This window comes from Tursiops truncatus, chromosome 3 (assembly GCF_011762595.2).
Source record: "Tursiops truncatus isolate mTurTru1 chromosome 3, mTurTru1.mat.Y, whole genome shotgun sequence".
NCBI lineage: Eukaryota > Metazoa > Chordata > Mammalia > Artiodactyla > Delphinidae > Tursiops > Tursiops truncatus.
In genome coordinates, this window is record NC_047036.1 from 64,202,820 (window position 1) to 64,227,028 (window position 24,209).

Here is a 24,209-nt window from a genome sequence, read left to right on the forward strand (position 1 = left end):
GCGAAGCCTGTCTTTGAATTGAGCCTGCAAAGGAGGACATGATGTAGGCTGTGGGCACTTATCAAAGAGAAAGAAAACCATGAATGCAGCTGTAGTTGGTGGCTGAGACTCACCCCAGCATAGACATGCCTACCTTTGCCCCCATACAGCAGAAGTCGAAGCAGGTTCATTGGTGTAAATCCAGAGGGAAGTCACCTTATCAAAGCCTGGTGTCCATGTGGCTCTTAGCCAGCCTGTTGGGGCTCTGCAGTCTCAGAGGAGGCAAGGGCAGGGGGCCAGAGTGAATCCCATCACCTCAGTCAGATTCTGGCCATGGGGCAACCATGGTTAACCTTGGTGGAACCAGGGTGGAGTAGGATGTAACACTGGACTGAGCATTTTTTAAAGGTTGAATTGTGTGTCCCCCGCCCCTCAATTCATATATTAAAAGTCCTAACCCCCAGTAGCTCAGAATGTGACCTTATTTGGAAATAGGGTCATTGCAGGTGTAATAAGTTAAGATGAGGTTATACTGCAGTAGAATGGGCCCCTAACCCAATATGACTGGTGTCCTTATAAAAAGGGGCAATGTGGACACATAAACATACATGCACACACACTGGGAGAATCCCATATGAAGGTGAAGGCAGAGGTCAGGTGGTGCATCTACAATCCAAGGAATGCCAAAGATTGCCAGCAAAGCACCGGAAGTTAGGGGAAAGACCTGGAATAGATTCTCGCTCACTCCCTCAGAGGGAACCAACACTGCCAAGACCTTGATCTCAGACTTCCAGCTTCCAAAACTGCAAGGCACCCAGTTTGTGGAACTCTTAGGGCAGCCCTAGGAAACTATCACAGCACTTTTCCAGGTTGCAAATACATGCTGCTGCTTCCTATCCTGGAACCAAAACAAACTTCACGCTAAGTAGCCATCATTAAATTCTGCCCTTATAAAACTCACTTGACTTATCCAGTGCCAAGTGCAGTATTGGATGAGTGGATGATATTTTGATCCTTTCCCCAAAGTTAAAAGTAGCAGACAATCAGAGTTAATGACATTGATGCAGACACAGCAGACAAGGAAAGGCAGCGGCTGTTGTTGGTTCTCTTTAAACTGTACTATTTTAGGAAAGCCAACTTTGGCTTAGTGTAAAAATTCTCCAAGACCAACTCTCCAAGAAAACGAGTTCCCTTTCATGCTTGGAAGAAGACAGGTTAAATTCCATTTATCATCTCAAATGTTTTATCATTTGGTGCCTGGAGAATTTTAGTCACGAAATGAAGCTTATAGTAGGCCCAAAATCTGCTGGAGCTTGTTAACATTTTACTGATGATATATTTTTTCATTCTAATAAGATTCTGTTTAATGGGTTTGGATCTTATATAAATAGCACAAGAGGAAATAACTCAAAGTTTTAGAATTTTATACTATCTGTTGACAAATATGTTATTGATACTATATTGTGGAAAGGAGGACAAAACTCGTTTTTACAGAGTCATGGGGACAGGGGTAGAGTCCTTGGAGGTAGGTTACCCCCTGGGCTAAGGGGAGGAGACATGATCAGGTGGAGCTCTGGGACCAGCCCCAGCTTCAATGAGAATAGCTCTTCTTTGGTCTGTTTCCTGTGGGTTTTGTCCTGTGTGAAGGTTTTCACATGATCCTTGCCATTCTGGCTTCCAGTACACTCTCAGCTACTCCCTAAATAAAAAGCTACTCCTGTCAGGTCAATCTCTTACCCATGCCAATTCCAACCAGGAAGGTTTGGCTCAAAGCTACTCACTGCCTAGAAAGCACCCTTTACCCCTCCAGCAATTTACCCTTACACTATCTTCAAGGAGGAAAGAATCAACTCCTCTCCAAAGTTGTCTCTAAACAACTGTCTTCCCTGACTTCGAATTGCTAAGAGCTGACCTTTGCGGTTTAAATACTACAATGTCTCACTTGTTTATAAACTACCTTAAAATTATCCTTCAGCTATGATATGTATATATGTGATGCTTTCAAGATAGACTATAAGCTCCTTTAAGATGGGTGTTCATCTTTTGCTCCTTGTATTACTGGTATTATTAATTCCAACACTATACATTGAAAATGAAATATGGGTTAAAATAGTAAGTACTGCCCAATTTCGTTACAAATACTAGAAATTTTAGAATTTTGCCATCTATCAAAATTTATATCAAAATGAGTATAGATTTCTATAACCCAAAATAAGTATAATTCTTAACAGGCTGTTTTGTTGTAAGAATTTATTCAGCTAAAAGGTGACAGAAAAAAATGTGAGCTGTATTTTTAAATTAAAAGCATATAATGGTGAAGGTGGTTAAAAAAACCACATAAAAGCTTTAAAAAGTGGGAGAGAAAAGGGGGATAACTCAGAAAGAAAAAATTAGATTTTTATTATAAATACAATCTAAAAAAAAAGGAGGGCTTCAAATTCAACAGAGATAACATAAGAATGTTTAATTATACAGTGTTCTCTAATAAGTATCTGTACAAAACTTAAGAATTAATTATTGATGGCTCTCCTTAGACACTAGCAAATATACGTTTATTTGTTTAGATTGGTTTCTGGCACAAAACTCTTTAAGAATTGAAATTTTAATGACTTCACTAAATATGTTCTCGTCCTTCATTCCAGACATGAGTTTGTCCTTTGCTATGCTGCTCATGAATGCTCGGATGCCAGCAATGATGCAAGAAACAGATTTCATATTAGTAAAAGAAAACAGTCTTGAAGCAGCTTTTATGAGGGTTAAAGAGAAGCAAGTAACTTAGTTATGTTAAACCTGTATTTCTGCATCACTGAACCAAACACACAGATGGAAACCTAACTGGATCCAAAGAAGGTAAGGAAGACCCTGAAAGGATTCAGAATTGAGCACCAAGACATAATAAAAGCAAACAACCAAAGCCAAAACACGCAGAGGAGGTCAAAGTCAGAGCTGAAAACAATAAATGAAGTAACTGAATTTGCTTTGATTTCAGGGTAAGTGACCATATAACTTATTATCCAAAGTGGAACACTTAGGCACTGTTAATAATTATGAGGGGAGAACCAGGACTGTCCCAGGAAAACCAGAACATATGGTAATCATATTTTAGAGGCTACTGTTTCATTGATGATGAAAAACAGTACACACTGAAATGTGAGCATAGACAAAATGTCAGCATTATTGAGCATCTCCTGAATGCCAGGCAGTGCTGTGTTCTGGGACTATAGTCATGAACAAAATGGTCCTTAAAGAGCTTATAATCTGTTTAGTGTGGACATCAGCCTCAAAGGCTCTCCTGATATACCTTTGAAATTAGATAAAATTAAAATCCAAATGATATACATTAATTTAAATTTGATGACATGCAAAACATTGTAAAAGGTGCTGAGAAGAAAGATGTCAAGACAAGGCTTCTTTCTTAAGATGTTTATAATCTAGGGAAAAAGACCATATGTAAAAAGTTAAATTACTATGAAAGACAAATACTAACTCAACATAGCTGTGGGAGAAATGTCATGAGATAATGCATAATTAATTGACAAGTTAATCATAAAGAAGTAATTGTTAAAGGAATTCCTAGAGGGATAAATTCCTTCAGTCAGGAATGATTGGCTTTATGGAAAAGCATTTGTCCTGGGTCATGAAGACCAGGTAGGACTGGGGTAGATAGGAGAAGGAGAGAGAGGTGGAACATGAGAACTAAGCTCAGAGGTAGGAATGTGTAGGGCGATTTGAAGGACCCTAGATCAGCCAGTGTGGAGGAGTAGAGACAGGGCTGGAAAGATACTTGACTCTTAAAAAAATTTCCCTCAAAGATTTTTTTACCTTTTAAAAAATTGAAATACAGTTTATTTACAATATTATATTAGTTTCAGGTGTATAACATAGTGATTTAATATTTTTATAGCTTATACTCCTATATATATGAATATATATGTGACTATATATGAATCTATATAGATGTACATATCTATATTTATACATTAGATATATACCCAGTAGTAGAATTGCTGGATCATATGGTTGTTCTATTTTTAGTTTTTTGGGGTACCTCCATACTGTTTTCCAAGTGGCTGTACTAGTCTACATTCCCACAAACAGTGTACTAGGGTTCCCTTTTCTCCACTTCTTCACCAATATTTGTTATTTGTGGTCTTTTTGTTGATAGCCATTCTGACAGGTATAAGGTGATACCTCATTGTGGTTTTAATTTGTATTTCTCTGATGATTAGGACTGTTGAGCATCTTTTCATGTGCCTGTTAGCCATCTGTATGTCTTTGGAAAAATATCTATTCAGGTCTTCTGCCCATTTTTTAATCAGATTGTTTATTTTTTTTGATATTGAGTTGTATGAGCTGTTTATATGTATGAGCTGTTTATATGTATGAGTTGTGTGAGCTGTTTATATGGCCCCTTATTGGTCATGTCATTTGCAAATATTTTCTTCCATTCAGCAGGTGTTGATGGTTTCCCTTGCCACGCAAAAGCTTTTAGCTTCAAAGCTAAATGCTCTGGGGGCTTTTCCTCCCGATGCCAGACCCCCAGACTGGGGAGCCTGACATGGGGCTCAGAACTCTCACTCCTGTGGCAGAACCTCTGTGATATAATTATTTTCCAGTTTGTGGGTCACCTACCTGGTGAGCATGGAATTTGATTGTATTGCAAATGCACCCCTACTACCGTCTCATTGTGGCTACTTTGTCTTTGGGTGTAGAATATCTTTTTTGGTAAGTTCCAGTCTTTTTTGTCGATGGTTGTCGATGGTTGTTCAAAAGCCGCCAGGCTTTTGTTGATGGTTGTTATTTTGGTGTTTTCATGAGAGGAGGTGAGCTCAAGTCCTTCTACTTCACTATCTTGTCTTCCTCCCCTTTATCGTTATATAATGCCCTTCTTTGTCTTTTGTTATAGACTTTGTTTTAAAGTCTATTTTGTCTAATATGATTATTGCTACCCCTGCCTTCTTGCTGTTTCTGTTTGTATAAAATCTTTTTCCATTCCCTCATTTTTGGTCTGTGTGTGTGTTTAGCTCTGAAGTCAGTCTCTTGTAGGCAGCATATAGAAGGGTCTTGTTTTTTATCCAGTCAACCACTCTCTGTCTTTTGATTGGAGCATTTAGCCCATTGACGTTTAAAGTAATTATTGATATTATTGCCATCTTATTACTTGTTTTCCAGTTTTTTTGGTAGTTCTTCTTGTTTATTTCTTTTTGTTTGTTTGTTTCTGCCCTTGTGGTTTGATTATTTTCTTTAGTAGTGTGCTTGAGTTCCTTTCTTTTTGTTTTTTTGCATCTATTTAAGTTTCTGATTTGGGGTTACCATGGTGTTCATATATGTTGTCATGTAACTATATGCTTGTTTCAAACTGACAGTCCTTTAAGTTCAAACACATTCTAAAAGGTCTACATTTTTTTCTCCTCCCTCACATTTTATGATTTTGATGTTTATCCCTTAACTGTTTATTGTAGTTATATTTTATTTTATTTATAGTTTTTGTCTTTTAATATTTATACTAACTTATTTAAATGGTTGATCCACAGCCTTTACTAGTGGGGTTTTTCCTTTCCTATGACTTCTTACTTCTTGTTGTAGCCTTTTCTTTTCCACTTAGGGAAGACTTTAACATTTATTTTAGGGTTGGTTTAGTACTGATGAACTCCTTTATTTTTTGCTTGTCTGAGAAGTTCTTTATCATTCCTTCAACTCTAGATGATAATCTTGCTGGGTAGAGTATCCTAGGTTGTAGGTTTTTCCCTTTCAGCACTTTAAATATATTATGCCAATCCCTTCTTTCTTGTAAAGTTTCTGCAGAAAAATCAGCTGATAGCCTATTGGGGAGTGGGTGTCTTGTCCTTGTATGTGTCTCTGTTTTTTCTCTTGCTGTCTTTAGAATTCTCTCTTTTTCTTTAACTTTTGCCATTTTAATTCTGGTATGTCTTGATGTGGGTCTCTCTGTGCTTCCTGTACTTGAATATCTGTTACCTCTTTCAGGTTCAGGAAGTTTTCAATCATAACTTTTCCAAATACATTTTTGACCACTTTCTCTCTTCTCCTTCTGGGACCCCTATAATATGAATGTTAGTATGCTTGATGTTGTCCCAGAGGTCCCTTAAACAAACTAGTTTTATTTTTTTTAATTTATTTTTCTTTTTGCTGTTCTGATTGGGTGATTTCCATTATTCTATCTTCCATGTTACTTATGTGTTCTTTATTACCTAGTCTGCTTTTAAATCCTTCTAGTGTGTTTTTCATTTCCATTATTGTATTTTTCAGCTCTGACTGGTTCTTTTTTTTTTAATTGGAGTATAGTTGATTAACAATGTTGTGTTAGTTTCAGGTATACAGTAAAGTGTTTCAGTTATATATATACATATGTCAGTTCCTTTTCAGATTCTTTTCCCATATAGGTTATTTCAGAATACTGAGTAGAGTTCCCTGTGCTATACAGTAGGTCCTTGTTGATTATCTCTTTTATATATAGTAGTGTGTATACGTTAATTCCTGACTCCTAATTTATCCCTGACTTGTTCTTTTTTTAAAATTTTCTAGTTCCTTGTTAAAATTCTCATTGTATTCATCTATTCTTTTCCCTAGTTCAGTTAGTATTTTTATTACTAATGCTTTTAGCTCTTTATGTGGTAAATTATTTATCTCTGTTTCATTAGTTGTTTTATCAGGGTTTTTTGTTCTTTCATTTAAAACAAATTCCTCTGTTTTCTCATTTTGCTTAACTTTCTCTGTCTCTATGAAATTAGGTGAAACAGCTACTTATCCTGGTCTTGAAGGGTATCCTTGTGTGGGAATGTCCATATGCAGTCCATATCTGCCCTGTGGCTTTGGTGGGAGAGCTGGATCTGACGTGAGCATGAGTCACATCTTCCCCCAGGGTGTGCTGGCAGCTATCACCTTGGTGGGAGCGGGGGGGGGGGGGGGTGGATATGGAGGGGCTAAAGCCAGAGCTAGCTGTGAGCTAGGGCTTCTCCTATGCTTAGTGGCCATTACTGCCCTACTGGGGGCAGTGAGGGGGTCCCAACGTGCTGGCACAGAAGCCCTGAGGGTTGGGTCCAAGCTAGTTCTGTTCCATCTAAGTGTGCGCTCTCCCCTATTCCAGCAGTGGCACCATCACCGCAGAGGGGAGAAGTGCTGGAGCAAGAAGGCCCAGAGTGGGTACCCGGTGTAGGCTGGGGTATGTGCTAGGCAGTCTTGGCACACCAGTCAGAGCTCCAGACTGCTTGTGATCCACCACCTTCACGAGCACCAGTAATGGCCACCCTTGCCCTGTTCAGATGCAGTGCCTGGTCTGAGCTGGCTCCATTTCTGCCAGCTGTGCAACCTTCTCAGCAGTGGCAACCTTCACCCTAGTGGGGAGCTGCAGTGGAGCTAGAGGGGCTGGAGTGGATGCTTGGCATGGGCCAGGGTGTGCACTGTGGTGGTTGCAGGAAACCAGCCAGAGCCCTGGGAAGTTTCAATCTGCTTCCTTTGCCTGGTTCCCAGGAGTAAGGAAGCATGTGTATGCTCTTTAAGAGCAGATCTAGGTTTCTTATAGCCCTCCTGTTAGTCCCACTGGTTTTTAAACAAGCTAAGGGGACTCCTTCTCCCGGTATCAGACCCCAGGGCTGAGGTGTCCTCTCCTAGGGCTGCAGGTCCTGACCTGATTGCTTCTCTTCCCCTCCTACCTGACTCCATGTGGATCTTTCTCTGCAGACTTGTTTGTTGTATAAGAGTCTTTCTGCCACTCTCCAGTTTGTTTTCAGTGTGAATTGCTCCACATGTAGATGTATTTTTGATGTGTTCGTAGTGGGAGGTGAGCTCAGTGTCCTTGTACTCTGCCATCTTGATCTCCATTTTTTCCTTCTTAAAAGTAGCAGAACAACCACTACCATGACAACTTTCATTTGTGATGGGCAGTGGGTTGTGTGTATACCTGGATGCCTCCTACCTTTTCCACAGCACTGGTAACCTCCCAACCACTTTTGGCCGCCAGGCTTTTGAGAGCCTCCACATTGCCATTACTCAAGGATACCTAAAACACAAATATTTGAAATGCTGTGAGTTCAGTGCAGATATGTGATCAAATATTTTCTGCTTAGAAAGTGGGCACTGTTAGAGCCAAAGTGATGATGTTGAGGTTAGAACTAAGTTATAGGAACATAATTTCTGTCTCAAACTCTTAATGCCGAATTCAAACAGGTAATGTGAGTCATATATGCTTAGCAGATTAGTATCATTTTAATTAGCATCCTAAGCAAAGACAAGAACACCCTTCAGTATGACTTGTAATCAACGGGTAATAAGTAAACTTGGATTTCCCTTTACATTTTATGGTCAAAAACATTAAAATGACTAATACTTCTCTATTGTGTTATAAAAACGCAAGCCAGTGGGCATGTCATTCAACACAAGCTATGATGAAACACCAGATCTCAATGTCCTATGTTGCTTGAATGCATTTGATGGCAGAGCATCCAGAGTCTGTATTCAGGAACGATACATATAATTCAAACAAGGCAGTGAAGCAGCTGGCTGAAAACTAGTTGCTGATAGCTTGGTTTTGTTTCATTTTTGAGATGACTGGTTGCTATAATTCACCTTTTCATCTAACCTGTGTAGGCACAACATGAGTCAGTTAAATGAGGGGATTTCCATTTTTGTAATGAAGTGATTTTACATGAAGAGCTTCAGATCATAAAACTGTCACCTGGTTGCCAGTATCCCAGTGTATGCAAAGTGGAACCTCTCCTTTGTGGGAAATAATGTATTTTCTGGAAAAAAATTAAAATATTAAATAACAGTTTTCTTCCCTGTATTTAGCACACAGCAATAACTATGACAGTTTCTTGAACTGAAATCAGCAGTTTTAAATAGCTGTCTTTACTGGTGGAACAATCAGAAAGAACAATTTCCATCACAGTAGTCTCCACAGTCAAAAAGCATCAGACCTTCTCTTTTTATGTTATGTGGGAATAGAGACACAGAGAGGGCTCTTTGCTATGTAATTTGTCAGATGAGAGAAGATTCCATAAAATCCTTACACCTAAGTCCCTTACCTGCCTAGGCGAATTCTCTTGCGTGCAAGAGCTCCACGATACCGTCTAAAATCATCCTTAAATAAAAAACAAAGTAAAATCAATAAATTTCTAATATTTTAGTGCTACAATCCTTAAGTTTCTCTCTCCTAAGTCAGTTGAAAAGGCTAATTGGGACAAGGGGTCTCTACGTGAACTATCTTCAGGTCAGAGTTGGCAGTAAGGCAGCTTATTCCGAAAGGCTTAATTCCGATGAGTGTAGAGCAGCATAGAGAACTGGGTGTAAGGTGGGAGAAGAGACTCAGAAATGAGACACGGAAGACGATATGCTCCCAACAGTAGCATGTGGCTGAGTAGATGTGAAGTCTTCAGGGACTTCATCATTTAAAGAAATGACTAGAGTGATTTGGAAAAAGAAGAAAAAGACCATTTTACTTTGTGATGCAGAAAAGAAAGAAAACCAAAGGGGAATAGACATGGAGGTTGTTGCCAGTTCAGGGAAAGATTCTGTGTGGAGCTCTGTACCCACAGCTTCCCCAGAATAAGTGGTCTGATTACTGAACCACACATGCTAATAACTGACCTTTGACATCGGTTTGATTCTGGGGAATGTGATCAGTTCTTCCTTATCATCGACAGCATTATAAATGAGAAACGCACTGTTGATATGACGGCCCCGGCCCCCAGACCACTCCTGGCAGTCAAAGGCCTCCACGCGCACTCCCACTTCGACACTGCAGACGGGCGACAAGGGCAGTGGGCAGAGAAACTGAGCATGCCAGGCCTACTCTGCCCACTGCCCCACCACCTCCTCCAGGGAAGGAAGAGAATGAGGACCCTGGGTTGTTTCATTGTCATCTGCTAATCTATGCAACTGTTAACATCCATTTCATCAGGTCGATTGATCTGATGTACAAGCTCCTGGGAGCATTTCTGCTTTACTTTCCCACTTTCAAGTGGTAAAAAGGCCATTGGAACTTTATATACCTTCATGAACATACTTTGGTAATGGGGGAGGGGTGGTTAAATTGTGCCAAAGTCAAGTTTTCTCTCTTAAAAACAATAGTCCTGTAATTTAAAAGCATCGAACACTGAAACTGGATAGGAAACACAGATGTTCTTTTTTACATTTAAAAAGAAAAAAATACTAAATTAAATCTTTTCTTTGTGTATCAAGAATAATAAAAATAACTGGGAAGTGGTTTGGACTTCATGGTGATAAATGATGGGTCCATTATGAAGTGGTTGACCACACAGTCACTGGGACTCTTTTGAGAGTGAAAGGAAGAATGAATAATTATGACAGGTGCAAAAACCAAGACCATCCTGGATCAAGTAGGACATATAGTCACACTTATTATGAGACAAAAACCAACTTATCCTAACAGTGTAAGGAGGCCTGAAGTGGAACAGAGAGTTAAAATGTGTGTCTGTGGATTTCGAAGATTAAGTGAAGTTTAAAAAAAATTAGAAGGAACTTGATTTTTTTAAAGTAGTCACTATACTTACCTCCAGATTGAAATAAAACAAAAAATATTGCTTATGTGCAAGTTTGAATTCATTTATAGCAGCCTAAGAGCACCAGACGTGCTTTACCAGGTCTGAAATGTATTGTTGACAATGGCATTGAAGACAAGACGATCTCCAACTGTAGATGGTCCCCGGAACTTAAACATGTCCACGGACTTCAGAAGGGGATGCGCTCGACACAGGCGGCTGATGAAACGAAGGGAAGGAGAGAGAGAAGCAAGTGATCATTCTCCAAAATATTTTCAGGAACTGTTGCTTTGCTTAATGGATGCAATAGGCCATTGTTCAGGGTGCTTTCTAAATGAATATCTCTTTTAGCTCAAGAGGGAAATGAATAACTGGATTGTGTGTGTTGAGAGTGGTCCTGTACATTACCTGCAAATATTTTAGGAAATGCCACACGTCCCCAGGCCGTGGGGTCTTTACCAAGATGCTGGTGCTCCTGCTCTTGTGGTGACAGTCCTGCTCTTGTTTTGTGCCCTATGGAAGTATCTCCAAAAAACAAACCGCTGTCGTTTGTTCTAATTTGAGGGATTTTTTTTCCTCCTGACAGCTCATGACTACAATCACAGAAAGCTGTGACTCCCAGGTTGGAGTGGGGCACAGTGAAGAGAACTGTCAGCTGGTGCCATTCACATGCATTCCCTGGCTTCACTGTTACTTGAGTTCACCCGCATGTCAAAGACTAATTTTTTTCCCCTAAAGAAAAATTACCTGGATTGCTGCACAAAGCCTGAAAGGCTACAAAGAATACATTTTACAATTTTTGTGGTGTGCGGAGTTTTGAAAATCTATAAAGAAAATTTAATCTCAGAAAGTTACTTCCATAATTTTCTACATTTTAGATTCCCACTGTAGTCATCCAGTTACTCTAAAGAATTGTGCCAACAATAAGTGAACAGACTCTGCCATAGTTAATTATATTGTAAGCCTTTACAGTAGAACAGGTTCAAATGCTTTATTGTCATTAAGAGTGACAATGTCATTTTAAAAACAAGCTCTTATATTTGTGCACAATTTATAGGAAGGATAACCACAGGTTTCTAATTATAGTCGTAACTGTAGACATATTACTAATAAAATTCCTTTAATTTGGGGGAAATAAAACCTTAACAATTTTCAGTGGTTACAAAAATTGTCGGAAGGGCAGATCCTGTTCAAATGCATTTTCAGAGAACACAGTGTTCTTTAAAGCTGCTCAATTACCTACGTGGCTTCATTAAGAATAAAGGAACCCTTTTTGAAACTGAGGAGCATTTAAAAGTACTTTTCTAAGTTCTTTCCTCTTTCTCATCTTATTTTTCAGTTAATCCTTTGGCCATGGTGATTCTAACCAGCACCTTCAGAGATCAGACCTAATTGTAAACCGCCTTTATAAAAGTTTGTATCTTGACCGTTTTTAAGTGTAAAGGCTAGCTTCTGTTTCTATCCTGCATCTACTTTGTCATAAGTAATGTGACAAGGAGTTGCAGTGTCATAAGATCAACAGTCATAATTCAGAATCAAGTATAAGAACTGTCATTTCATTTTTTTTTTGAACCAAGAATTTAAACATTCACCTTCAAAAAAGGACAGAATAATTCTAAGGTAAACAGGAAAATGACTTATCATTTTCTCATTTTGATAAAAGACAACATTGTTCTCTACTTGTTTCCTTGACTGCCCAATAGCTGAGCCTCAGACCCTTCTATCCTCTCCCCACTGGTCTCAAGATCACAAGCCAAAGGTCCAAACCAAGAACCTTGCAGAAATAGTAGCCACTGTCTCCATCCAAGCCATGATCTGGCCACCAAATGTATTTCCATGATGGTTTGCATGGGGTGGGAGGACAAGTTCAATGCTCTGCACAGAGGTGCCCCTCGTGGAAACGGTTCCTTCTTCTTCATCACAAGTGGGATCTGAAAGGTGGATGTGAACAAAGATGGCGGAGTTAAATGCAGAACCTGAGGCTACAGCCTTTCCTTCAACTCATGGGATTTTTTAGAAAACATAAATTATTACCAAAGACTTAAAACTCCTGAAGAAATGAATAGGCTTTATTTACAGTGAATTGGATAAGACCACAGATCAGAAAGGGCATTTTAGAGATTGTATTCCAACCTGTTTTACAAGTCAACCAGAATTTTTTTTTTTTTTTTTTTGCGGTACGCGGGCCTCTCACTGTTGTGGCCTCTCCCGTTGCGGAGCACAGGCTCCGGACGCGCAGGCTCAGCGGCCATGGCTCACAGGCCCAGCCGCTCCGCGGCATGTGGGATCTTCCTGGACCGGGGCACGAACCCGTGTCCCCTGCATCGGCAGGCGGACTCTCAACCACTGCACCACCAGGGAAGCCCTCAACCAGAATTTTGATTAAAAGAATGTTTAAGTTTAAGTTTGAGTTGCTTCAGGTGGAAGAGGGGCAGATCAGAGCAGGTCAGGGCAGAAAGAAATTTGGGGATTGATGGATATATTATTATCTTGATTGTGGTGATGGTTTCATGGGGGTATACATGTCTCAAGACCTATCAAGTTGTACACTTTAAGTATGGGCCATTTATGGTATGTTAATAAAGTTATTAAAAAGAAAGGGATTTGAGCTTTAAAGGGCCACAGACACTGAAAATCTGGAATAGTTTGCTGTATGATAAACTTCAGAATGGGAATATGGCCTCCCGTAGTTACTGTTTTGCAATGAATGCAGTCACAAACAGAAAAGACACAATACATTGTACTTCTTAGTGTCATTCTGCTTCTTTTGAATCATATCTGCTTCATTTACTGACAAATTGGTTTTGACTCTCAACAATGGAGAAATCATTTACTTTGGCGGCAAAGCAGTAAAATGTATTCAGTTACATTGCCTGCATCATCAAGGGAATTACCAGCTAGGCTTATATCTCACGTACTATTGTTGAGGAGGTGGGAGAAAGAACTACAGAGTAGGGCACCATCCTGGTTGTACCGTCAGAGGCACAGCTGAGCTTTCAGTGTGAGAGCACAGACATGCCCGGCTGTTGTTGGTAACTGGGAATGGAGCCTTTCTTATCACAGTCACATGTAAGTGAGCAGAGAAGAGTGGTTACAGAGATTTAACTCCATTTCCTGATCTAATTATTATATTTTTCATTAATTGATGGTATTTTTCTTTTATGTTTTTTCCCCTTCATTCCACTGATCATTTCAGTCCCCTGCTTAAAAACATGCAGTGACTTCCCCTTGGCCTGTTAGAAGAACCTAAATCATTCCTATGGCCCCAAGCCCTTCCTTTCCTGTCTGGCCTATGCCTACCTCTCCAGCCCCAGCTAGTCTGATTTGCTCGTAGCACCCCTTCCCCTCTCAAGCTCTCTCTCCCTTTGTTCCAACCACAATAGCCCTTTTTCAGTTCCTGTAACTAAATGTTGCCCTCAACATCAGGGCATTTGTACATGGTGCTCCCTCTGTCAGCAGCAGTTCCACTGGCCACCCACACTTTCTTCCACTTACCTCCTATTCTCTCTTGGCCCATCTCAGTCACTACTTCCTCAGGAAAGCCTTCTCTGGCCACAGCAACCCCACTATTATAAGCTCCCACTTGTACCTTTCTTTCACTGTTATAATTTTATGTTTATTTGTGTGATCTTTGATTTTCTGACCCCCTATATCCTAAGCTCCTTTGGGCAAGGACTGATTTTTTAAAATTCTAATAAAATTCCAGAATGTGGGTGCTCAGTCAATATTTATTGAATGAATAAGTGGATGAATAAACTTAACTTTGCTGATTTATTCCACGTTCACAGTCCTTACTAACAACAGAATATTTTTAGGTAACAAAATGATTGTACTGATTTATACTTCTGTCTGTTGTTTATTACAGTTCCTACTGCTCCCCATTTTCACTTAAATAGTATTGTGGACTCCTTAATTTTTCCAATTTCATGGGTGTGAAATAGTGTCTCATGGAGGTTATAATTTGCATTTCCCTGATTAATAATGAGGTCCAACATCTTTTCATATGTATATGAAACTTTCATGTTACCCTTTAATGAAATGTCAATGTTGTTTGCTTCAAATGTTACTTCTCCCCCTTTCTTTTTCTCCTCTCTTCCTGGAACTTTGATTAGATGCTTGTTAGACTTCTTACTCCATTCTCTATATCTCCTAATCTCTCTTATATATTTCCCATTTCTTTGTCTGTCCATCTGCATTCTAGGTAACTTCTTCAGATTTACTTTTCCAGTTTACTGTCTTAGATGCTGTTTAATTCATCCATTGAGTTTTTTAAAATTTTTATTTATTTTTTTTGTTTGCATTGGGTCTTCATTGCTGCACGCGGGCTTTCTCTAGTTGTGGCGAGCCAGGGCTACTCTTCATTGTGGTGCACGGGCTTCTCATTGTGGTGGCTTCTCTTGTTGGGAAATATGGGCTCTAGGCACGCAGGCTTCAGTAGTTGTGGCGTGTGGACTCAGTAGTTGTGGCTCACAGGCTCTAGAACGCAGGCTCAGTAGTTGTGGCACACAGGCTTAGTTCCTCTATGGCATGTAGGAACTTCCCAGACCAGGGATCAAGCCCATGTCCCCTGCACTGGCAGGCAGATTCTTAAGCACTGCACCACCAGGGAAGTCCCATTCACTGAGTTTCAAATTTTAATTATTATATATTCTTTTTATAGAAATTCCTTTTGCTTCTTTGTCAAGTAGCCTAGGTCATTTTCTTGTTCCTGTATAATACTTTTGATACTCTTTTCTTAAAATATATTAATGTTCTTACTGCACATTCTTTATATGGTAAATTTAATATCTGTAGTCTTTGTGGACCTCATTCTATGGTCTGGTGCTTTTTGGATTTAGGTGACTTATTTTTGTCTTTTATGATTTTTGACTAGGAGCTCACATTCCTTGGATCTTTATCTGTGACAATTCTTAAGGGCTGGGCTTAAAGTCATTTCTTCACAAAGGATTTGTATTTGTGGCTGCAGATCACCCGTGGGTACATAGCACAGTACCACTTCACACTAAGTATCACTTGGTCTGTTTTGGGCCAAACAAATTATGTGAATTCTGACACCAAATCTGCTTGAGAATGTAATTGTGATTGAATCCTCAAAGAGAAACAGTTTTTTTCCATTCCACCTAGGGCTAAGTGGAAAGCATCCCTACCAGAGCTCTCTGAGGGGTGGGATTTTTCCAGTTGACCCACTGAGGGTATCATTTTGGGGGTGTTGCAGCTCCAGGTATGGTTCCTTGATCCAACCTTCCACCTGGCTGTGTCTCCTGAGCCCTGGCAGGCCCATTAAAACACAGCTGTAGGTCTGGCACATACAGTTTCCTCCTGAGTAAATGCCAACTCTTGTATCTCCTTACACTGCTGAATTTGTGTTTCTAATCATTTGTGGACTTCAAGGCTTTCTCTTATTTTTTTGCCTGCTGAGATGTGTTTGCAAAGATGTTTGTAAATATTTCATCCAGAAATTTTAGTTTTTTTCAGACTCCAAGTCCACCATAGTGCTGTAATCAGAATTGGATTGTTTCCTAAAGTGATCCTTAAAAAACATATGAAGTCTTAAATCCCTTCCAACTTCTTTTTTAAGTACTGATTTTGTTAGATAATTTTGTATAAACATCCAAAACCAGTATTGATTGAGATTTTTTAAGGTTAATTTCTCTTACTCAAATGATACTTTTTTGTTTCAAAATAAATTAATATAAATTATCTGTAAACTATATTGTTAAATGAAAAAAAGAAAGGTGCATACTTGTTTGAGTATTGTGTTACCAGGATAAAATAAAAAATTGAGAGGACCTTATACTGTGAGAGACATTGTAAAGACTCAAATATAAGGCAACTCCTTTTCTGAGGGATAATTAAAGAAAAAGCTACTTGATTCCTATGAAGACATACATGGCCTACACTAGGACACATAGAGGAGATAACTAGGGCAGGTCATATGTGTATAAGCATCAGCTATGACATCTATGCAGAAATATATTGAGTATAGGGGACCTTGGTGCAGAAGTATGCCTATTTGAGGTAATTGCCAATCGATGGGGAAATAGGGCTCTTCCAGGTTTAGAGATCAGTGTAGGCTCACAGCTCTGGCTGTGTACCCATGTTAAGTACAATAAACAAATGTCACCCTTTCTACAGGCTTCCAAATAGGGGCATACTCATCTGGAGGTCAATTTCAATTCTTGTACTTTGGATGTTCATTAAGTATTGTGTCATTCTGCTTGGACAATTTTACATTTATCCCGCATTTTCTGGTCAGGATCTCTGACCTGAATTGAGGTTATTCTAGCTCTGGTTTTCTTTCTCATTACTGGAAAGGATCAATAAACCGCAGAATACACATTCTTCTCAATTGCACATGGAACATTCTCCAGGATAGATCACATGCTAGGCCACAGTCATATAATTAAAGTTCCTGTAAGTAGATTTACTGACCATCAAACTTGCCGCTTTCCTTCATCAGGTTTTTAAAAGTATCTTCATGTTGTAATCGAACTTTCCTTCTCTCAGAAGCCAGATTATGTTCCACATGATCTTGTTCAGTTAGAAGTGTGACTGGTTTTAAATGAATCTAGAGAAAGAAAAACAGTTATCTTTCATTGCCCTGTTAAACTATAAAAGCACATCATGAATTTTGCAAAAACAAATGATATGCTACATTGTTTTCTAACTCAAAGTAAATAGAGCATTTATGGGTGTTTATATATGCATTTTATTTTGACTTAATTTTTTTCTTAAAATATTTTTAAACTAAAAAAAATCAACATAGACTTAATTATTTGTTCATATAATATGTGCCTTAATAAGTTTTCCAAATATTAATTTTCCCTGATTTAAAAAACTTTCAACAGAACTACAAAATTAAAAATTCTTCAGATTAATGAGTGAGGGTAGGGACTTTGACTCCACTAAATTCTTATCAAGAAATGCTTTCTACCTTTTGCAAAATTAATCTATCAAAGGGAGAGAATAAAGATGTTCTAGAGAAAGCTATCATGTACCAAGAGATATTCCCAATTTGGAAATTTCAACACATGGTGAAAACATTGTCTAATAAGCAAACTGAAAAAATCAATAAGTCAGAATAAAACTCTAACTGACCTCCAGAAACCTGGAAATGTGATGCAACAGAATGAAATAGAAACAAAGAAAACAGTAGCAAAGATCAATAAAACTAAAAGCTGGTTCTTTGAGCAGATAAACAAAATTGATAAACCTTTACCCAGATTCATCAAGAAAAAGAGGGAGAGGACTCAAATCAATAAAATGAGAAATGAAAAAGGAGAAGTTACAACGGACACCGCAGAAATACAAAGCATCCTAAGAGACTACTACAAGCAACTCTATGCCAATGAAATGGATAACCTGGAAGAAATGGACAAATTCTTATAAAGGGATAACCTTCCAAGACTGAACCAGGAAGAAATAGAAAATATGAACAGACTGATCACAAGTAATGAAATTGAAACTGTGATTAAAAATCTTCCAACAGGGGCTCCCCTGGTGGCACAGTGGTTAAGAATCCACCTGCCAATGTGGGGGACACGGGTTCGAGCCCTGGCCCGGGAGGATCCCACATGCCGTGGAGCAACTAAGCCCCTGTGCCACAACTACCGAGCCTGCACTCTAGAGCCCGTGCTCCGCAACAAGAGAAACCACCGCAACCAGAAGCCTGCTCACCACAACAGAATAGCCCCCGCTCACCGCAACTAGAGAAAGCCCACGCACAGCAACGAAGACCCAACGCAGCCAAATATAAATAAATAAAATAAATAAATTTATATAAAAAAAATCTTCCAACAAACAAAAGTCCAGGACCAGATGGCTTCACAGGTGAATTCTATCAAACATTTAGAGAAGAGCTAACACCCATCCTTCTCAAACTCTTCCAAAAAATTGCAGAGGAAGGAACACTCCCACACTCTTTCTATGAGGCTACCATCACCCTGATACCAAAACAAGACAAAGATACTACAAAAAAAAAAAATTACAGACCAATATCACTGATGAATATAGATGCAGAAATCCGCAACAAAATGCTAGGAAACAGAATCCAACAACACATTAAACAGATCATACACAATGATTAAGTGGGGTTTATCCTAGGAATGTAAGGATTCTCCAATATACACAAACCATTCAATGTGATACACCATATTAACAAATTGAAGGATAAAAACCATATGATAATCTCAATAGATGCAGCAAAAGCTTTTGACAAAATTCAACACCCATTTTATTATAAAAACTCTCCACAAAGTGGGCATAGAGGGAACCTACCTCAACATAATAAAGCCCATATATGACAAATCCACAGCAAACATCACTCTCAATGGTGAAAAACTGAAAGCATATCATCTAAGACCAGGAACAATACAAGTATGTACACTCTCACCACTATTATTCAACATAGTTTTGGAAGTCCTAGCCACGGCAGTCAGAGAGGAAAAACAGGAAAGGAATACAAATTGGAAAAGAAGAAGTAAAACTGTTACTGTTTGCAGATCACATGATACTATACATAGATGATCCTAAAGATGACACCAGAAAGCAACTAGAGCTAATCAATGAATTTGGTAAAGTTTCAGGATACAAAATTAACGCAGAGAAATCTCTTGCATTCCTATACACTAACAATGAAAGTTCAGAAAGAGAAATTAAGGAAACAATCCTATTCACCATTGCAACAAAAAGAATAAAATACTTAGGAATAAACCTACCTAAGGAGGTAAAAGACCTGTATGCAGAAAACTAGAAGACACTGATGAAAGAAATCAAAGATTTCACAAACAGATGGAGAGATATACCATGTTCTTGGATTGGAAGAATCAATATTGTGAAAATGACTATACTACCCAAAGCAATCCAGAGATTCAATGCAATCCATATCAAATTACCAAGGGCATTTTTTACAGACCTAGAACAAAAAATCTTAAAATTTCTATGGAGACACAAAAGATCCTGAATAGCCAAAGCAATCTTGAAGGAAAAACACAGAGCTGGATGAATCAGACTCCCTGACTTCAGACTATACTACAAAGCTACAGTAATCAAGACAATATGGTACTGGCACAAAAATAGAAATATAGTTCAATGGAACAGGATAGAAATCCCAGAGATAAACCCATGCACCTGTTGTCAACTAATCTATGACAAAGGCAGCAAGGATATACAGTGGAGAAAAAACAGTCTCTTCAATAAGTGGTGATTGGAAAACTGAACAGCTGCATGTAAAACAATGAAATTAGAACACTCCCTAACACCATACACAAAAATAAACTCAAAATGGATTAAAGACCTAAATGTAAGACCAGACACTATAAAATTCTTAGAGGAAAACATAGGAAGAACACTCTTTGCCATAAATCACAGCAACATCTTTTTTGACTCACCTCCTAGAGTAATAGAAATAAAAACAAAAATAAACAAATGGGACCTAATGAAACTTAAACACTTTTGCACAGCAAAGGAAACTACAAACAAGACAAAAAGACAGCGCTCAGAATGGGAGAAAATATTTGCAAACGTATCAACAGACAAGGATAAATCTCCAAAATATATAAATAGCTCATGCAGCTCAATATTAAAAAAACAAACAGCCCAGTCCCAAAGTGGGCAGAACACCTAAATAGACTTTTCTCCAAAGAAGACATACAGATGGCCAGGAAGCACATGTAAAGCTGCTCAACATTACTAATTCTTAGAGGAATTGCAAATCAAAACTACAATGAGGTATCACCTCACACCAGTTAGAATGGGCATCATCAGAAAATCTCTACAAATAACAAATGCTGGAGAGGGCATGGAGGAAAGGGAACCCTCTTGCACTGTTGGTGGGAATGTAAACTGATACAGCCACTATGGAGAACAGTATGGAGCTTAAAAAACTAAAAATAGAATTACCATATGACCCAGCAATCCCACTACTGGGCATATACTCAGAGAAAACCATGATTCAAAAAGACACATGCACCCCAATGTTCATTACAGCACTATTTACAATAGCCAGGTCATGGAAGCAACCTAAATGCCCATCAACAGACGAATGGATAAAGAAGATGTGGTACATATATATAATGGAATATTATTCAACCATAAAAAGGAATTAAATTGGGTCATTTGTAGAGATATGGATGGACCTAGAGACTGTCATATGGAGTGAAGTAAGTCAGAATGAGAAAAACAAATATCGTATATTAACGCATATATGTGGAATCAAGAAAAATTGTACAGACGAAATGGTTTGCAAGGCAGAAATAGAGACACAGATGTAGAGAACAAACTTATGGACACCAACGGGGGAAAGAGTGGGTGGGGGGGTGGCAGTGGGATGAATTGGGAGATTGGGATTGACATATATACACTAATAATGTATAAAATAGACAACTAATAAGAACTTGCTGTATAAACTAACTAAATAAATAAAATGTTAAAAAAATAATGCTTAGACTAAATGCATATCCTCCCCTAGGCACTCTGACCCTAAAAAGAAAAGCCAAGAAATTATGAGTAAGTCCGCAGCAGACAAGGGACATGCTGCTCTGGGCCAAAGCAAGGCAAGCCCACTGGGCACCCACATGAGGCCAACATATTTCTTTTAAGGGTGTTTTTACCCTATATATGCCCTGCAGCTTATGTTTAAACTTCAATAACTCAGCAACTTTGACATTATTCCTTTACGTATGAAAAAGTGATTGGACCATAAGACACAACTGCTAGCTAAAATGCCCTTGCTTTAAAAAAATATTTTAACTCAATTTTGAGTTATATAACCACAAAAGAAAAGAACTAAACCAGCAAGCAATATTGTGGGGAGACAGACATGACCTTCAGATCATTTAAAACAAGTGTTTTTCTCTTTCACGAACTGGCTACATCTCTCATTTTCTCTAAGGCAGTTAATACTATGATATTACCACATAAATATTGGTGAAAATTACGATAAGTATTGGTGAGTAACAAATCTTGGGAAAGTCTATCTCACGGTAAAAAGAAATGTCCCTTATTCCATAATAATTCTGATGCTTATACTTCTGTTGATATGTCCCTGAATTACATGCTAGATACTCTTCACAAAGAAATTTACCTTTTCTTTTCCAACTGGTTTGGCTACAAATGTAGAGAAAGCCACACTAACAAGTTTCTCAATGCCAGTGAACATGTCCTGTACTGTGACCTTGATGCTGATCTAAAAAGGAAAGAAAAATAAATTCAAAACTTTTCAGCCGTCTAGACAACAGATGAGACTGCAGCATTCAAAATTCATTTATGCACTTCACCATTGTTTTGTTTTTTGAATAAAACCAGCAATTCAATTTACTTTTAACCAATACTGTCCTCTCAATGATTTTCTATAAAATTGGAAAAAATTTTCTTTCTGATTATAGAAAAATATATATTTACCATGGAAAATTTGGTAAGTATAAAAATAGATAAATGATAAAGATGGAATCTGACAATCAAGAGTAAATATTATCAGTAATTCCATCACTCAGATTAATAGTTGCTAAACTTTATATAAAATTTCTTCCAGTTTTATATATATACATATGTATGAAATGTATCTATATGTATATAGTTGTGTCTGTGTGTGTGTATACACACACACACAAAAGATTATCATACTGTATTTACAATTTTATATTATAATGAAATTTTTTGGCATTTATATGATAAGCATTTTCTAATCCCACTATTACTAAATGTGCTTTTGAAAACAAGATATTAATGAATTCCTTATAGCCCATCAGAGAGATGCACCATAACTTTTTTTTTAATCTTTAGTCTGAGTTTTATAACCAAGATGACATGGACAGCATGTTATTTGCAGTCATGTTATTTGCAGCTTTGTTTTCTCTTTCAGGAGTTTTATTTTTCAGGAATAGCAAGAAAGTAGTTGAGACATTTTATGGTGACACCACAGTGGACTGGATTTCCCCATGTGAAGAACTCTGAAGCTCTGGTCCTCATGATCACACACTGCAGAAGTGTAGCTAAACTCGGGAACATAGCCCAGAGAAATAATACTACCTTCTTGAAATAGTGGGCAACCTCGGGCATCCTAGTTCAGCACTGTGTTATCAATGATAATATCTGTTTCTACATCTTCACCAAGTACATCATGCACAAAAATAATCATCAATTGGTGATTCACTTAACTTATGAAACCAAATTAGTATTTGCATGGTAAACATAAGTTAACTAGATGGTGATTAACCAAATTTAAACCATCCATTTTCAACTCCCAACAACTCTCAACCCCACATAGCTTTCTACTTTCAGAAAAATAGGCAAATGAAAAATAGAATAGACAACTAATAGTAAAAACAAAGCAACAATTCTGGAGAGTTAAAACAAGTTCCAAACATTGTCTTCTATTAGAACAGTTAATTTAGTTATGTACGAAGGCCAAATGTCTCGAAAACATATGCCAGGGAGAATTTCACTTTGTGTCATTACAGAGTGGGTCAGATTGGAATTACATCCTATGAAAACAACTGGAAAATTGGACCAAGTATAGGAAGCAACTATTTTCACACATAGGACAACAGACAACACAGACCTGTGATCTCCAAGGAAAGGGAGATAAATGAAGGGAGCACTTGCATTTCCTGGGTTCTCAGCATGCACATAATTCCCAGACTATGACCAAGGAGGGGAAATGGAAACTTGCTGAATTGAAGAACCAGAAATCAAGGAGATCAAGGCAGCTGAGATTATCCCAGAAAGGAGGGAGCTGCAAAAGGAAAGAATTCCAGGTATGTGCATATTGTTCCTGTTGAGTGTTTGGGTTGATACCAGTCTGAGCATGTGTAGGGTGAAATCCGACAAAGCCAGAAAGGAACAGCTTCTGAGGAAGAAACAGTTATTGTAAGGTAAACAGTTCCAAGAGCTCATACAGCGCTAGGAATCTGGTGTTCCCTCCAGCCAGACCTCAGTGAATACACAACACATTCATAGAGGCCATAGAAGACCACAACTGAGTAGAGGAACTAAATTAGCCCTAGATGGGGCTAGCATTTATTTTTCTTAAGATAAGAAATCTGTGCTTTCAAACTCACCGGGTTCTTTTCGTAGCTTTTAGTCAAACTTCCTCAGGAAATTCTAGCTGCTATCAGGGAATAGGAAGAAAGGAGAAAAGAAAAGGAACTTTCATCTGTGTATGGGCTGAGTATAAAGGAGAGTGCTGTCTCTCAGGGGAAAGGCTAGACCCAGAGGCTACTGTGAGGCAAAGCTCAAGAGCCCCATAGCTGAGGAATCAGGATCCAGAAGCACCATCATAAACTGTCTCTGACAGAGCTCATTTTATCTACAAGTTTTTATTACCTTTCTGATTTCTTCAAGTTTTTTTCTATTCTGTTTATAAACATACTGGGAGAAAGTGACTAAATCGGGGTAAAGCCATCACCATAGGTGTGGTTATTGCCAAAATAGTTCTTCTATGGGTTGATTTGTGTCTCTCACCAAATCTGGTACCTCAGAATGTGACCTTATTTGAAAATAGGGTGTAATTAGTTGAGATGAGATCCCTCTGGAGTAGGATGGACCCCTAATCCAATAATGACTGATGTCCTTATAAAAAGGGAAAATTTGGGGGGGTGCCTTCAAGATGGCAGAGGAGTAAGACATGGAGATCACCTTCCTCCCCACAAATACATCAAAATTACATCTACATGTGGAACAACTCCTAAAGAACACCTACTGAATGCTGGCAGA

The 24,209-nt window shown here is 38.4% G+C and overlaps 1 protein-coding gene across 1 annotated transcript in view; it reads right to left on the reverse strand.

Annotated features, from left to right (window-relative positions):
* ACOT12 (acyl-CoA thioesterase 12) overlaps positions 1–22,553 on the reverse strand; it is a 31,382-nt gene extending 8,829 nt beyond the window's left edge. The window contains exons 1-9 of the mRNA XM_033855051.2: positions 22,524–22,553; positions 21,580–21,681; positions 16,929–17,064; positions 12,271–12,427; positions 10,596–10,715; positions 9,583–9,733; positions 9,021–9,076; positions 8,672–8,735; positions 7,913–7,996 (exon numbers count right to left, since the gene is read on the reverse strand). Coding sequence (XP_033710942.1) covers positions 7,913–7,996; positions 8,672–8,735; positions 9,021–9,076; positions 9,583–9,733; positions 10,596–10,715; positions 12,271–12,427; positions 16,929–17,064; positions 21,580–21,681; positions 22,524–22,553 — 900 coding nt within the window. The remainder of the gene's footprint in view (positions 1–7,912; positions 7,997–8,671; positions 8,736–9,020; positions 9,077–9,582; positions 9,734–10,595; positions 10,716–12,270; positions 12,428–16,928; positions 17,065–21,579; positions 21,682–22,523) is intronic.
* Between the last annotated feature and the right edge of the window lie 1,656 nt (positions 22,554–24,209).